Source organism: Ambystoma mexicanum, chromosome 3p, assembly GCF_040938575.1.
Source record: "Ambystoma mexicanum isolate Mex_15411 chromosome 3p, UKY_AmexF1_1, whole genome shotgun sequence".
Classification (NCBI taxonomy): domain Eukaryota; kingdom Metazoa; phylum Chordata; class Amphibia; order Caudata; family Ambystomatidae; genus Ambystoma; species Ambystoma mexicanum.
Window position 1 is genome coordinate 326,891,062 of NC_090925.1, and position 17,116 is coordinate 326,908,177.

At 43.8% G+C, this 17,116-nt stretch overlaps 1 protein-coding gene across 2 annotated transcripts in view; it reads right to left on the reverse strand.

The window, feature by feature from the left end:
- The window catches only part of LOC138580390 (3'-5' exoribonuclease HELZ2-like), a 957,207-nt gene that overhangs the window by 700,342 nt on the left and 239,749 nt on the right, over positions 1-17,116 (reverse strand). For both annotated transcript variants that reach the window (XM_069650902.1, XM_069650903.1), the window contains exons 7-8: positions 2,141-2,924; positions 1,698-1,773 (exon numbers count right to left, since the gene is read on the reverse strand). In XM_069650902.1, coding sequence (XP_069507003.1) covers positions 1,698-1,773; positions 2,141-2,924 — 860 coding nt within the window. The remainder of the gene's footprint in view (positions 1-1,697; positions 1,774-2,140; positions 2,925-17,116) is intronic.

Genomic DNA, 17,116 nt, shown 5'->3' on the forward strand with positions numbered 1-17,116 from the left:
CACTAGAGGATGCTCACATTGGTGGGCCTTGTAGCCATGACGGACCCTGATGAAGGAGGTTCACAAAGCTAAAGCACATACTGGGTAGTGTTGGGTTTCTATAGCATTCACAGGTAAATGCTGGATTAATAAAAAGAGCAAGGGCCTAGTATTCATGTAAAGACATGGTAGAAAACTTCACACTACACTTTCCTCTTTTGTGCGGAGAGCAATGACTTTTTTTTTGCTGGACTAAGCTCACTGTTATGCCCTTGTAAAGGGCGGGCTGTGATGAAGGAGCGTGTACTGCTAGTCTACAACAGCGACTGAGCACTACTTGCACTGCCACCCACTGTGACCTCCCCGCCCCAGCACCTGTAAAGTGCATAGTCTTGAATGATCTTCTGGAGAAAGCGAGCTTGAAATGGCCAATTCACAAAGACGACGCCAACAATTTTGGGCCCGTTTTAGCATCTTGCAAGTGTGCACTCTTCAGGGAATTTCACTAAAAGTGTAATAAGTGTGGCTAGCTTGCGCTCAATGGCAAGAGGCTGTAGGCCAGTGTTTCTACGACATGCAAGTAAAATTGTACACAAGCCAGGCCAATCCAGGGTTATCAATGAGTCAAGTTTTTCTTTGCATTACTCTACCAGCATTTTGTGTATATGCCATTATAAAAAGAACGAAGGTTAGTTACACAGGCACACAGCAAAATTAAATGGCTGAGCAGCAGTTTGGAGACGCAAGAGATCAAACTATGCTGCATGTCAGGAAGAAATAGAGCATCCTGTACCGCTTACTTCTCTGCATTCTAGTTTCCCCACAGATAACACAGGTCTTCAGGTCACAGAATATTGTATTTAGGACAGGCCTCAAACTTTGCACTCACCCCTCGCCAATGACTTGTGATAATGGACTCTAGGCGAGTAAGAAATGGTGTGCTGGATGTATGTGGAGAATTAAGGGAGGCAAGTGACTTTATGCCTGGCTAATAGCTTGCAACTTGAAATTTGTACCCCTGATTTAGAAAGGGTGGAGGTCGAGAGTAGATGAGGGAATAGATTTGGGAAGGCTTTATTACATTAAGAACTAGTGTCTTAAGATTAACCTTTTGAGACACCAAGGACAAGAGACATTGGCCGAGACCAACTCCAGATTAGCCTCCAACTGACAGCACAACAGAAAAAAAAAACGAATTACAAGATTATCAGAGCTGGCAGGAACTCATCATTCACAAACATTCCACCCCTCATTCACCGTAGCCCATGCAGACAAGAACTAGCATAGAACAAAGGGAAAGGTGGCATTAACATCAGAGAACCTAATTGTGCACAGGAAAGCAAGTCAGAGAGACTTCAAATACTTCAGACAGTGCTTCTGGGAAGAATGTGCTACTTCATGCAGGTCACCCTGCATTATTGAATAGTCCACAGTCTCAAGCTGGGAATAGCCAGCTCTGTGCCAAGGTAATTTTAAGAGGATAGTCAAAGCTATGAAATGACAACCATTTTGTGTAATAGGTTAACTTCATCAGAATGAGCTGTGAACCAGCATGTGTCTACACAGAGGAGACATGAAAGAAAAAGACAAACACAGATAAACCAGACAGAGGGAATATGCTACACCAGATCTTGTGTGTATTCTCTATGCTATACCTTTTGAATTCCATGCAACAGGTAGAGATTTGCCTAAAGTGGAAACCAATGTGTACCACCAACCTGGTATGCTCTCATAACTCTCTACAGTCACATCTCCCAGGCGCACCTTTCTCAGTTCCTGTCGAATGGCTTTAACCTGGAATAATAAGAGAGAATTGATTGAATTCCAAACCTCAGAGCTCACAATCCAATGTTTTAGGAGGGTCAGACACAGCAATATCAAACGTGTGATAAGACTCCACAGATAACAGGCAGAATCAAAAGGTAAAAGGTTGGCAGAAACGGGCTGCTGGGTAAGACGAAGGGAAAGTAGGGCGTCGGTTAAACCCACAAAACAGGGCTTTTTATACCCATACCCCGCGAGATGCTAACCATACATCAGGTGCTTGTCCATTCCATCAACCACAAAACACACAAACAAGCCATGATGCAGTCCCACCCACACTGCAACTTAACCCCTCACATCTGCCAGCCCTCACCCCCCCAGGATGTGCTTCCTGTACCTGCATTCCGTGAGAGAGCACACAGATTCTACTCCGGTTCATTGGTCCCCACTCATCCGGCCAATTCTGTTGCATCTCCAGGACCTTCTCCGTGACCTGCATGATTTCCGCAGTATTCATCCAGGACATTCGGCTGCCATCCGGTTCGCAGACACCATGGGTGTGACAGAACATAAGCGGGTGATTGCTGGGGTGTGGTGGGATTGCCCCACAGGCCTCAATCGCGTTTCCATCGCCAATGTAGAAGTGCTTAGAGACAAACTGAATGATGGCTGGGGTGCAGCGATAGTTCTGGTGGAAGATTATGCGGCTTTTACGAGCCACCTCATGCTGCTCCTGCTGGTAATGCTGGAAAAGGCGATTCAACAGGGTGTACTCTGCCAGCTGTCCATCACCCAGGCAGAACAATTTGTGTGTCAGCTGCATATGGTCCCCAGCCAGGACAATGCGAGTCTGGTGGTCAGCGTGGGCCAGTGGGATGAGGGCTTCACACTCCAGCATCTGCGCAGCCTCATCAATCAGGATGTGGCTAAAGAAGCCCCGAGGAACCCTCAAATGCTGGGAGTTGGCTGTGGTAGTAATGACCACACGATATTTTTTCAGCACAGATATTGGGGGGTTCATGAAGCTCTTCTGGTTTTCAGAGAGATGGCAATACTTCAACGTAATCGCGTTGGTCGTGTGGATTGAACGCTTGATATACATCACCCTCAGTGGCACGGCTTCAGGATGCCCTTGGATCACATAGGGATGGAAGTGTTCCCGGACATAAAGATCTGCAGCACTGTAGAGAGTAAGAAATATGGGGTGAGTACAGCATTACCACAGAATAGGGGCGCAAAGGGAAAACCGAGTAAGGAAGAACATAATTGGGGCAACGCAAGATCAAGGTTGGTGGGGGAAGCGATTGGCTAGGAAAGGTGATGGTGCACAGCTAGGGGGAGGAAACTAAACTGAAGCGATTAGACACTGAAGACAGCACATTATAAAAGACAAGATACTTTACCCTCTTAGTGAAACTTCCACTACAAAAACGAACACAACTTCTCCTCTATAAACACACTGGCCGCAAAAACATAATTCCCAGACGCTCTTGATTTTATCCCTCTATTATATGAAAGCCAATCTTTCTGTCCTAGAAAATGGGCAATCTTCCCCAAAACAGCGCCCATCTACACCTCTACTCAGTCACAGCCTCATCTTTTCAACAGAAAAGTAAAGAAAATCTTCGAGCCATCACCCCATTGTCAAACTCCCAGATGCCTTCAGTTCTACCATTGATCTAATGCAAGACAAAGATTCTGCTAGGTTCATGTGATTGCAGACAAGAAAGCTACCACGGAACATCCAAATGTAGCGTCGGGACATCCACATTCAGTGTGGGAGACATGAATGGAGTACACCATTTCATCTTGTGTTATTGATATGATATGATATGATATGGCATTTGTAACGCGCCTATACACAAGTGTTTCAAGGCGCGACAAGGCAGGGAGGGGGGAACAAGGGGAAGACAGACAACGATCCTACTAGGCCAGGTGTCATTCAGACCGCGCAAGTGCAGGGGTAGGGGGAAGGGAAAAAGTGCAAGGGGAAGGGGGAGGGGGGGGAGTGCAGTACAAATAGTAGAATAGAAATAAAATAATAAATAAATAGGGCCAGCTGGTGGCAAGTGCAAGGTAAGTGCAGACAAGTGCTGGGGGGGGGGGGCTGTAGTGATACAGAGACAGTCCCGCAGTGCAGGGGTTGCCAGGGAGGCAGTGCAAGTGAAGAGTGACTGGGCCCAGGACCGAGGTCGGTGAGAGTGGCCCAGTTGCAGAATCAGTGCAGTTTTGGTGAAGAATTTAGCAGGGGAGAGGGAGAGAGAAAGCAGAAGTGAAGAGGAAGGTTTTGAGGTGCTTCCGGAACCGGAGAAGCAACTGTGAATGCAAAGCACCTAAATACTCAATTTTCTGATCTCTTCCCAATCACACATGTTCTCCATATTTGTTTCTTAATGAGCACTAGCATGCCAGTTATGGCATAATGTGGTATGGACTGTCAAGCTTTTCTTCATCACATAGCCATGTTCTTTTTGGTAGAAAAAACTCCAACTTCCACAAGTCAAAGTCAGTTTGGTTTTTTAAGCCCACTATGGGTCCCTTTGAAAAGGAAAATGTTAACTGGATTTCTAAATTCTGGCCTGGTGGACAGGTTTAGAAGGCCATCCTAGTTATAGTGAACAGAGAAGCTCTGGGAGCTGTAGCCAAACCAATCAAGGTAGCAAGGAGAGTGGTGGAGGCTAAGTCTCAGGAGTCCACAACGAATCCACACAGTGAGCAATGAAGAATTACACTTAAACAGTTAGATATAAAAAATACTATATGTATGGCCAAGAACACACTATAAAAATGACTAAGAATGGCTAACAATATCACGCTAATAGTAAAATACATATATACAATCAAAGTGAGTTAGTGTAAAAATAATCAATTCACCACCCCACCCCCAATGCCTGAAAGGGAAGGTATGTAATTAGTCAATACAATTCCACAGGAATGAGAACCATAACTTGAACGGTCCAACCCTGAGTTGTATGGGACCTTGTGCTCAAGAGGGTAACGTTTCCAAAGAGTTTTAGGGAGTAGGAAAAAGTTAGGAGGAGGAGGGTCCTGTGGATGTGGAAGTTCCAGAAGAAAGATGAAGTTCAAGGGTGAGTAAAACCTTTTTCTACCTTTGGGAGGGCTTAAGCAACAAGTCTTGGCAGAGTCGATAGTTGTGAAACTAATCAAAACTTTTAAAGGGGGGGAGATAGTAGAGCAGGTAATTACCGTTGTAACTTAACCCTCGTACTCTGATTTTTCCTCAGACTTGGCAGGTTGTGGAGTGTCGCCTGAGGTCCGTTTTTTCACCGTTGGTTCCAGTCGAAGAAGCCCAGGAACTGCAGTTGCAAGAGTTACGGGCATCTCCAGGAGCTGTGTGCAACCTCATCTCGAGGAAAAACACAGCAGGCACTGGTGCAGGACTCTTCAGGATCCTTCGACTAGATGCAGGAAAGCCGGTTTTTAGCAACGGTCACCGATGCACGATGACAGCAGGCATCAGATGTCACGGTTGAAGAAAGCCAACATTTCCCAGGAAGGCTACTCACAGGACAAGCGGAAGATGCCTGAAGTTCAGAGTCAACACACGGAACAGCAACGCTTCTACTGCAGTAGCCCAAATTGGAGTTGGTCAATCCACTAAAGGGCCCAGGAACACTTCTGAAGACTCCAAATTGTAGGACACCAAGAAGACATTCAGAATGGTTGTTCCCACCCCTCCAAAGGGTCAAAGCACCAACAAGGGCCTTCTAAGATCATTCGCCAGACAGGGCTCCACTGGGAGTGCCGCAAAAGTTTGTCACCAGGCCTTCTCACGGTCAGTCCACGGGTCTTCCAAAGTCTTCATGGCTATGCAAGATGCTTGGCTCCTCTTCAGATCTCTGTGCAATGGCTGCAAGACTCCTCGTATCCAGAAACTTAGGTAAGCACAGAAACTAAGCCCAAACATTGGAAGATCTGCCCCTCAAACACACCCCAGCAGTAGGTCCATCAGGTACCACTATTGGTGAAACTCATGCATACACGCCAGACACACAGAAACCAGTTTGTGGATTGGGACCAGCCAGTCCCAGCCCACTTCCTGGCTTGCAACTCACATGTCCTGCACTAGCTAGCGAAAAAAAGCACTGCTTTTGTGGGTAAATGCATGACCATAAAAGGGAATTCCTGACCTGGCAAGGCAGAAAGAAGGCCAACAAACAAAACAGCCAAAAGAACAAGCAAAAACCTTGTGGCACGGCCATGATGGGACACTAACCACAGTTAGTAGCCAAACACGGTGAACGCGAGAGAGCTAAAATAAAATACAGTAGGAATAGTGAAAAAGGAACTGCTGCCACTTAGTTGTCTTTACCAAACAATCCTCTGAGTGAGGTCTAGGGTGATTTATTTTTAAAGTGCCCTTTAAATGATGACACGTGTTTTGGTCTCCCTGAGAACTTTTTCAAATCCAGGCTATTAGTCTGTCATAGCACCATAGGACATAACAAAAAACATTTTTTCATGTTAAACATATAATAAAGTCAGACATCCACATAAAATAGAAGGGTTCAAAAACATTATCAAGATGAAGTAAAACTAAGAAAACTCAGGAAACATTACAGAGACGAGAGGGACTATCAGGATGATAGGGTGTATACTTTCCAAGCAAAATACAATACACCAACCAAATTCGATCTAAGACGAGTACACCCAATACATCATCCGCAAGTTCGGATGCGGACTCAGAAGCTGAAACACAAAATATAGACGAGACAACAACACCAACGGATACGACAGGAGCAAAAGAGAGTTCAAGTGGAAGATCAACCTCTGGCTTCATGAATCAAATCAAAAGATATAAAAAAGGCAATAGGAATATTATACCCAAACAGGTCTGTTTTCAATTACCTCTGAACACCGGATCAACAACCAGTACACCAGGAGGAGAGGAAGGAGGGGTGGTACAAGATCCAACAAATCAAGGATCACAAGAAAGTACAAACAAAAGACTTACAAGAGCGACCTCAAAAGAAATAAACAGAGTGAAATAGGGCCAAACCTCATACTAAATCTATCCAGTAGATCAATATCATTGGAAGAAAATAACTTACTAAACAAAGGACTTTCTTTCACCCCATCTACGAGCTACAATGAAATGGATTTGCACACTGATCTTTTTAAGTTCGTACGGAAATTGAAACTCAAAAAGTTTTTCGTCACTAAAGCGCCAGGGAATTACAAACAGCAGCAGAAAACCATTCCGAGTGATCTAAGCATTAAGGAAATAGAAGAAATTAATCTACTTAGATCCATCACAGAACCAGTGGAGTATGATATTACCAATGTACTAAGAGATCTTAATGTGGAACCGGATTCGTTGCCAATTAAGGAACTCAAACCAACATCAAAATTTGTACCCCAATTTGCAGCAGACAACATCATTGATACCTTTTATAAGGCAGTATCTCAAGACCTTTATCGAATGAACCAGAGACAATCACATTCAAAATGCAAACCTAATCTCACCCTTAAAGAACAAGAAGCCCTACACAAACTGGAAACTGACCACTCAATAGTGATAAAAGAGGCGGATAAGGGAGGGAACATTGTCATCATGGATAGGGAAAACTATTTGGAGATGGCTAAAAGACACCTCAATACACCAGGTTGCTACGAAATAGTGCCTGCCAATACAACAAAGGAAATCGTACACAAATTGGAACTCAAAATTCAGGATTGGCACCGCAAAGGTCTTCTCACAGACAATGAGAAGAGTTTTCTTCTAATCAAAGACCCGGTTACACCAATCAAGGTTCATAAGGAATGTGACCTAATTCCGGAAGGCCGACCAATCCTAAGCGGAATAGGTTGGTCGACTGAAAACATTTCACAATACTTGGACAATATTCCGAGACCCAGAGCAATGAAATTGAAGGCGTATCTCAAGCATACTACTGATGTAATTATTAAACTCCAATCCTGGAATTGGGACAATGATTGTTTATCAGCAACTTTGGACGTGAAAGCATTGTACACATCGATCCAGCACTCATGGGCTCTGCAAGCAATAGATCATACTTTTAAGAATGATTCAGCATCCATGTATCATCAGATTGTCATGATCAAGGAAATGTTAGAACTATCTCTGGAATGCAACATTTTCAACTTCAACAATACATACTACAGGCAAACCAAGGGCGTTGCAATGGGCACAAAATATGCCCCAGCCCTAGCCAACATCTTTATGGGCCTATTTGAGGACACGGTTATCTATCAGGATAAGGCCTATCAGAAAGAACTTGTTCACTGGTTAAGATATATAGATGATGTGTTGATACTATGGAGAGGCACAGAATTGGAGTTCACAGATTTTCAGAACAGAATTAACCTTAATGAAATGGATATCCAATTCACTGGTATTTGTGATGCCAAAAGTATACATTTTCTGGACCTCACAATATACATTGAACTAGATAAAATCAGAACATGCGCATATCGGAAACCTACAGAAGTTAATTCGACCTTACACGCGGCAAGTTGCCATCATAGACCGACAATTTTGAATATACCATCAGGAGAATTCTTAAGAGCAAGAAGAAACTGCCAGACCATGGAACACTTTGAGAAGGAGTGTAACCTTTTGAAATCAAGATTTCTAGCTAGAGGTTATTCGGAACAATGTACTAGCAAAGCCTGGGACAGAAGTCTGTCGGTAACACAAGAGCAAACGTTAGTCAAAAGGAACAAAACGCTGGAACAACCGACTATTGGTTTTATCACTAAATACAGCAATGACTACAGACATGTGAAATAAATCCTAGCCAAACACTGGCATTTGTTGAAATTGGATGAGAATATTTCGAACTTTGTAGATGAAAAACCAAGGATTATCTTCAAAAGAGCACAGACCTTGAAAAACAAACTAAGTCCTTTGAATCTACCAGACACGATGGAGGAATCATCGAACTGGCTGAAAGCAACTACCAACGGATTTAGGAAATGCGGGACCTGCACGATGTGCAAATATGCACACAAGAAAACAGACTCATTCTCGAGCAGCAAAAATAAGATCTTGAAAATCAGACAACCCATCAACTGTAGGACAAAATATGTGGTCTATGCAATCATCTGTGTGTGTAAGTTGGTGTATATAGGCAGTACGATTAGAGAACTCAGGACCCGAGTACGAGAACATTTAGCAAAAATCGGCAGCCAAGATCCCAGACTGTCACTTGCATGCCATTGGCAAGAGAAACATCAAATGAACAATAAGGCAGAGATACAATTCATTGGTCTTCAAAGAGTGACACTAGGAAGACGTGGAGGGGACAAAGAAAAGAAACTTAGAGAAATGGAGGCCAAAATTATTTGCAAATTCAATTCTACAGTATTTGGCCTTAACACAGACAATGAAATGGTGTCGTTTTTGTAGGAACTCAATCAACATTCCTGTAAAGTTTAGTGTGTTATTGTCAGATTGCTCTTTATTATTTTTATCTTTGTTATTCTTTCCCATGCATATTGGAGTATTTTCACTTAATTAGTAATATAGCAAACTCGACATACTCCTGTTCTTTTCATGTGGATGTTCACTGCAACATCCCGCAACTATCTCATCATGTGTCTAATTAAACAAGGGAATGGAATCCTTTCCCCCATATATAGCTATTCTGTATGCTGTTTGACCAATAGATTACGTTTTGACTTATGTACATATACAGCGAGATGTTAACTATAACTTTACCTTTTCTGACTGGTTTAGAAACAAAGGGATAGTATTAATTGTGACTGGACACTTTCCTCTTGTTCTAGCGTGGCCAACACGCACGCTCGCAATACAATGTTGACAATGGTGATATGTTCCTTTAAGTTACACTGGAGAGATATCACTTTGTCACAAGACATAAATAACAATGCAGTATTTAATTATACATTGAACACAGCCATTATGAATGCTCTTATATCGGATCTGAACATTCTATTATATGATATCTATGGAACACACTACACTTTCATATGGCTGCCAGGGAAACACTGGACGAAACAAGGAGAAGGGACTGCGCAGGGTGCTCATCCCCATAGCAACGTCTATATACACACAGAGGACGGCTAATGGCGCCCCCTCGAGATTCTGTGCAACACGCGATTAAACGCTGTATCGGTATGAGAGGTAAGAGACCGTCTGGCATTTCACAGCCAACTTTTACTCTAAAATACGTCTAATTACGCGCAGGATAACGTGGGCGCATACATACTCGATCTTTTTTGCATCATATACTGCACCAAGGTGCACCATTGAGTATTTTATCACCTGTGTTAGACCATGAAGGACCGTTGACATATAACTATACTGTTTAGAGGCTACTTAAGCAAGATAGTTATAAGCAAACGCTAGCACAAACATTTAAGGTTAATATAAAACACTTCACACCGAAAGCAATACCGAGCTAATACCAAGTTGCGATTGAATGACTAAGCCGAATTTTACTGTTGTAACGGTTGACATTGTCAATAATTTCACATTTGTAGGGATCTAACCCGTTTATTGTGGAGGATTCATTCCAAATGTAATAGGGGCACTAGAGGAATTCAAGGTAATATTCCTTATATTTACAATGAGATTTTCAATGAACACATGTGTTGACTTACAACAACCATCAAATACATTACCTAACAAGTGTCTTGTACTTATCTCTCTCAACAACACCCCTTCTTTTACCACCCCCTTTCCCCATCCTACTTATTGTCTGGCATTTATTTTGATTGTTATTCTGATTTTTATGTTTTTGTTCATTTTAATCTCATTTGAAACTCTGTTTTTGGTTCTCATATTAAATTTTTTTGAACCCTTCTATTTTATGTGGATGTCTGACAATATTATATGTTTAACATGAAAAAACGTTTTCTGTTATGACCTATGGTGCTATGACAGACTAATAGCGCTGATTTGAAAAAGGTCTCAGGGAGACCGAAACACGTGTCATCATTTAAATGGCACTTTAAAAATAAAGAAACCTTTTCGATAATTGGGCGCAGTCTCCTTCCGGGTTCTTCATACTTTTACTTATGTTCGAGGGGGTTTTTACTTGGCTAAACCCACAATCCGGTGAGACGCGACCATTTGCATTAAACTAGTCACGTTTGAAAAACTCCTAATCTCAACAAAGCTGATGTCGCCATGTTAGACCAAACCGCTGCAGCCAAGAGTGTCTGAGAAAATATATGTTTAAACAGTGTTTCTTGCTTATGCGAGGTGGACACTGTACAACGTACTGGGCATGTTTTTGCAATCAAAGCCTCTTGCCTAGCTTGTTGGAATGCTCGCTTTCACATCTCTCGGTTCTTACGGGATTCCCTTTTAGCATATGCAAGCAGGATCTAAGCTCTCGATTTCTTAAGAAAAGTGACACAGGGGAGCAGATGTCACACTGCTAATGCTCCCGCTTACCTCAAAGCGTATGGGAATCTTTAAGGAGTGTGGGCACCTTGACTAACTAAGTTACGACAGTGTAGCCTCACTGATTAACACTGGCTTACATGAAAGGGCACAGCAGGTGTCAGAATGTGTCTTGTGTTGCTGTTGGGTTCGTGCCGTCACTGCTTTCTACTAATAAAGTGTTCACCAATCTACTGAGTCATGAGTGATCCTTTTTCCTCAACACACTTACTGCCTGGTTTCAGGATTGATATGATATACGATATAGCATTTATAAGGCGCCTGTACATAAGTCTTTCAAGGCGCCACAGGACAAGGGAAGGAAGACAAGACAAACAATCCTACTAGGAATTGTGTCCTTTGGATCGTGCAAGTGCGACAACGAGAAGTGCAGGGGGAAAGGGCAAGGAAGAGGGTAGGGGGAAGTGCATTCAGGGCTGCATGACTCTGAGTAAGTGCAGCCAGGGCAGCGTGGCTCTGGGTAAGTGCAAGGAGACAGGGGTGCTGTAGGGGTTACAGTTACAGCCCTTAAGTGTGCGGTAGGCCAGGATGCAATGCAACGAAGACTGGTCGAGGAAGAGCCTGGTACCCAGTGAAACTCTGAGGATACCAAGCAATCAGTCGGCGCAGCAGACAGGTAAGTTACCAAGGAAGCGAGAGAGAGAAGGTAGAGGAGAAAAGGAGGGTCCTGAGCTGCTTACGGAACTTCAGGTGGTCCGGCTCAAGTCTTAAAGTGGCAGGGAGGCCGTTGCAGGGGGAGGCATCTGCTGAAGAGAGAGATCTACCCCCCACTCTCTGTCTGGAGAAGCGTCTGACCCTCAGAGTTGGAGGTAGCTGAGCAAAGGTCTAGAAGGAAGGTATTTCGTAAGAGAGAGTTGGATGTAGTGCGGGCCCACAGCCCCAAAAAGCCTTGTGGAGAAGGCACAGGGTCTTGAACTTGATCTGTGTAGCCACCGGGAGCCAGTGGAGAGATTTCAGGGCTGGGGAGATACGGTCCCTGGACTTGAGGCCAAGGATAAATCTTGCAGTCCTGTTCTGGATTAGTTGCAGGGGGTGAAAAGTAGAGGTAGGCAGATTGAGAAAGAGGCTGTTTCAGTAGTCCAGCCTGGAGACAGTGAGCTTCTGGGGAAAAGTAATAAAAAGTAGACTATCTCTGAGGGGATGAAGCTGGAAGTGGGGCTTTTTTGACAAGGTCTGTAATGTGAGGAGAGAAGGAGAGAATGGAGTCGAAGAGGACATCAAGGTTTTTTGCAATCACAGGAAGGCAAGCTTTGAGGGCCCAAGGCGGGCACCCATAGTGAGAGTGTGAAAATGGGAGCAGGGGTACCAATAATAAGGAACTCCGTCTTACTGGCATTAAGGTGATTTGAAACTGAATTTACTTGCTGTATAAGTGCCTAACAAGCGAACAATAAATAAATAAATAAGGCAAAGATCGTTGGAGGTGCATCAATCCTGAATCGCAGAAAGATGGTCAGGAATGAGCGAGGGAGGAGAGGAGGCTGAGGGAAGCCTGAAAGAGAGCTGAGTGTCATCCGCATAAAACTGAATGTTATAAGAGAAGGTGGAGATCAAGTGGGCCAAAGAGACCAGATAGACATTGAAGAGCCAGGGTTAGAGGATAGAGCCCTGGGGGACAGCACATGTGGAGAGAGAGGTGGTGGAGAGGGTCAGTCATGGAGGAACGAGGTCAGCCGCGCCAGGACCTTATCTGTGATGCCCAGGTTCACACAGAGTTAGTTGATCAGGTTGGCGTAATTGACTGTGTCAAAAGCAGAGGAAAGGTCATGGAGAATGAGGACAGAAAGAAGGCTGGAGTCAAGATTAGTGAGCAGATCTTCACAGTGTTCAGGAGAGCAGGTTCCGTGACTCAGGCTGTTCTGAAGCCAGACTGATGGTCATGGAGACAACCAACAGATTCAGTGTGGAGAGTAAGCTGGGAGATTGCCATGAGAGTACAGAGAGTCTGTATTGCCTTTGGAGCAGGCGGCAGGCCAGTTTGCCAGAGGATGCGCCCGAAGCCCTCCACATCCTCTCAGCAACCCTGCACTTGCATTTCAGGGCGGCGAGGTCGGAGTCATACTAAGAGTTGCAATTGGAGGTAGGCTTCAGACGGATTCTCATGACAGTGGCAAGGACGTCCCGAGTGTTGGATATAGAAAGATGCAGATTAGAGAGGGCTGTGTCAGAGTGTGAGTCAGCCGCAGGAGTAGGTGGAGCAGAGAAAGTGGAGGCAAAGTAGAGTATTGCCTTTTCTTTCTACATATTTAAAGTATTGTTCATCTTCAACTATAAAGATCTCACAATTTACACCATGTTCCCAATTAGACACCCACACAAGGCCGTCCAAGAAAACTGCACTTTGATCTTTTGCTCAACCCGACCATCTCTAATCACCTTGTTCTGCTTTTTATAAGGTGCATCCTTTACTCTTCTATACTCAGGATGAAAGTGCCTGCCCTTTCTTGGTGTTTCCCTTAGCTCGCACCTCATCCTTTCATGGAACAATAAATACAACTTTTGCTGCATTGCTCGATCATATGGATATCCAAGTTGTATTTCTTGGCAGCTGCTTTGCTCACTCAATACGCTTCCTTGGGAGTGCACCATTGCTTGATTTGAGTTTGGTTCACATTTCGTGGCAGAGGACTCTGCGATTCTGCATACACCAGAGGCTGGGTGGCACCTCACCTCCTCCATCTTAATCCCCCTAAACAGAAATTGGTTATGTAAAAAGCCATATTACATCACCAAGATTATTCCATTCACTTTTCCCAATGCTCCTTTCACTTCTGCTGCTTAGTGTCTCGGTTTTAAAATTCAATCTTGAGGGAGTACATTTTATTGGTTCTCATACAGGGAACTTCCAAGCCATTCATTAAGGAAGTCATGTTTTCCTACTACAGTTATCAGATCTGAAATTGCCCCATCACCTACCCCAGCTGTTTAGAGAGGAGTCATTCAGTGTATGCTTAATCCGAATCATTCTGTTTCTGCATCTTATTTGGCATACGTTATTCTCTCTCTGCACATCTATGGTGGCCTTCCATCTTTCTGATTTCTGCTCTATGTTAAATCAAGGCGTGCCAGGCTTGAAGTAATTGAAAGTATTTATTTATTTATTTAAATTTGTATAGCGCGCAAGCAGCCCAGGGGCATTGAGGCGCTGTTACTTGCATGAGCTTAGTTACAGGCATGGTATCAGTAAGAGGCATAATACAGATAGGAACAAGCAAGGTTATCATTACAGCTTATGCGGTTGGTCAATACAATTTAGGCAGTGGGTCATATGGTTGGTATTATGCAGCTGCGAGGGACCTTATGAGAAGAGGGTGGTTTTCAGTGCTTTGCGGAAGGCTAGGAGGGAGGGCTCACCGCAGATGGTGGGAGGTAGGGCATTCCAGTGAGTGGGTGCGAGATAGGGGAAGCTGGATCCCCCTGCTCTGGATCTTTTTACTAATGGCACAGAGAGCATGTTGGTGTAGGGTGATCTTGTTGGTCTTGTAGAGGCGACGGAGTGGATTCTTTGTGAGAGGTATTCGGGGGCAGTGAGATGGATGCATTTGTGTGTCAGTGTGAGCGCTTTGAAAATTATTCTTTCCTTTATTGGGAGCCAGTGGGCTAGTTTTCTGGCTTCCGAGATGTGGTCCCTTTTGGCAATACCTTGGGCTGCTCGGAGAGCACTATTCTGGATGACTTGTAGCCTCTCCAGGTTTTTTTTTTAGGTTCCTAGGAAGAGTATGTTGCAGTAGTCTAGCCTGGAGCCGGTAATCAAGATAAGCAGTACACGGCAGCAGGCCTCACCTTGAGAGGCAAAGCTCAACTGACTATAAAAGAATTAAACACATACAATAACACTCTAACTTAGAATACTGTGACATCATAGTTGGAAAGAACAGGATAGGAAACTGGTAAGTATATATCAATACAAATGGATGTGTGAAGCATCCAAGCTACATCTTAACACATCTCTTCCCTTTCGAGAACAACAAATTTAGCGTTATTCAACATAGTAATCCCTCAGCCACAGAGGTTTGCTCCTTAAACGTCCTGCATTGTTTCTATTAAACACATCAAAGTATTCAGATAGAGTTCCACTCTTCCTTGAGTCATAACCCATGTCACTATCACTGCCTTCATCCTCACATTCTTCAGCCTCTCCATTGTTGTTGCATCTCACAAGTCTGGACATAGACCAGCACTCCCCTCCCTCCAGAATCACTGCATTTCCTCTTACAGCAGTAATTCTTTTAGGTCCAAGGAACTTGCTTTCAATACACTTGGGTGACCTTCTAGGATTCTTCACGTATACCATATCACCTTCCTTCCAATCAACACTATTACACTTCTTTTCTAGGTCAAATTAGGCCTTATACTCGTCTTGGGCCTCTCTAATAAGTGTAACAATTTTGCTCCTATCAACATTAACACTCCTGTCTAGATTTAACCAAGCAGGGCAGAGTTGGGTGCCTGGCTGTCTCCCTTTCAGAGACATAAATGGGGAGATCCTAGTAACAGTATGGGGTGTGGTACAGTAACACCATATCATTTCCCTCAAAATTCTTTTCCAATTCAATCCTGCCGCCATGGCTAGTTGTAATCCTCCCTTAACAAACCTGTTTGCCCTCTCTACCAGTCCATTGGCTCTGGGCTGATACAGAGCCGTTCTGTAATGCTTGATGCCATATATTCTGAAAAAATCTGTCATCCTCTCTGAACAGAACTGGACACCATTGTCCGAAATCAACTCTGTAGGAAAACCCTCCCTGTAGAATACTTCTTCGAAGAAGATTATCATCTGAGCAGTGGTGGCTTCTTGTATAGCTTTACACTCTATCCACTTAGAATGATAATCTACCATGACAATCAAATATTTGAGGTCTTCTCCCAGGTCCTGCAGAGGACCTATCAAGTCTACTGCAACTTTCTTCCAAGGCTCGGTGGGAACACTCACTGGTCTCATAGGTGCTTCTCTTACTATTTTACTCTTGTCACTCTTCTCGCACTCTTTACACTTCTTAACACACTTTTCAACCTCTCCACCAATCCCTGGCCACCAAAACGACTCTCTAATATGTCTCTTTGTGCCTCCTATTCCTAGATGCCCTTGATGAGCTAAGGTCACCAATCTAGATCTAATACTGGCAGGGGGAATAACTTTCAGACCCTTTCTAAGTTTGAGACCATCCTCTGAAATACTAAGTTCCTCTTTAATGTTATAATAATACTCAAAAACTTTCTCAACATCATTTCTCTGAGGCCACCCTGTTTTGGTCCAGCTTTTAACTTGTTCTAACATAACATCTTCAACATTAGCAGTTTCCCACTCTTCCTTACTTATGGCATTATATTCAAGTTCAGAAATAAGTACATTTTGTTCTAGGCATTCTTCTTCATTACTTTTGTTCCCCACTGGTAGTCTAGACAGGCAGTCTGCCACTACATTATCTTTGCCTGCTATATAAACCATCCTAAAATCATAAGCCAAAAGTTCAACCATCCACCTTGAGACTCTGGGTGAACCTTTGGCCCACTCGACACTTCCTAACAATTGGACTAAAGGTTTGTGGTCCGTTTTGACCACAAAAGTTTGACCCCACAAGTAGAACTTGAAGTGAGCCACAGCCCATGATAAAGCCAGGGCTTCCCTTTCAATAACTGAATAATTCTCTTCAGCACCTCTCAGTGGTCTGGATGCGAACGCAATGATGTGTTCCACCTTGGCAGAGTCATATTGAGATAAAGCTGCCCCCAGACCTTCATTGCTTGCATCAACCGCCAAAATTGTCTTTCTTCCAGATACGAATCCGCCAAGTGAGGGCGCTTGAACAATACTTTCTTTAATCTTTCCAAAAGCCACCTCACACTCACTTGACCAGTCAAACCTAACATTCTTCTTCAACAATTCTCTCAGGGGAGTGGAGATGCTAGCAAAACTATTAACAAACTTGTGGTAATACTCCGCCAGCCCCATAA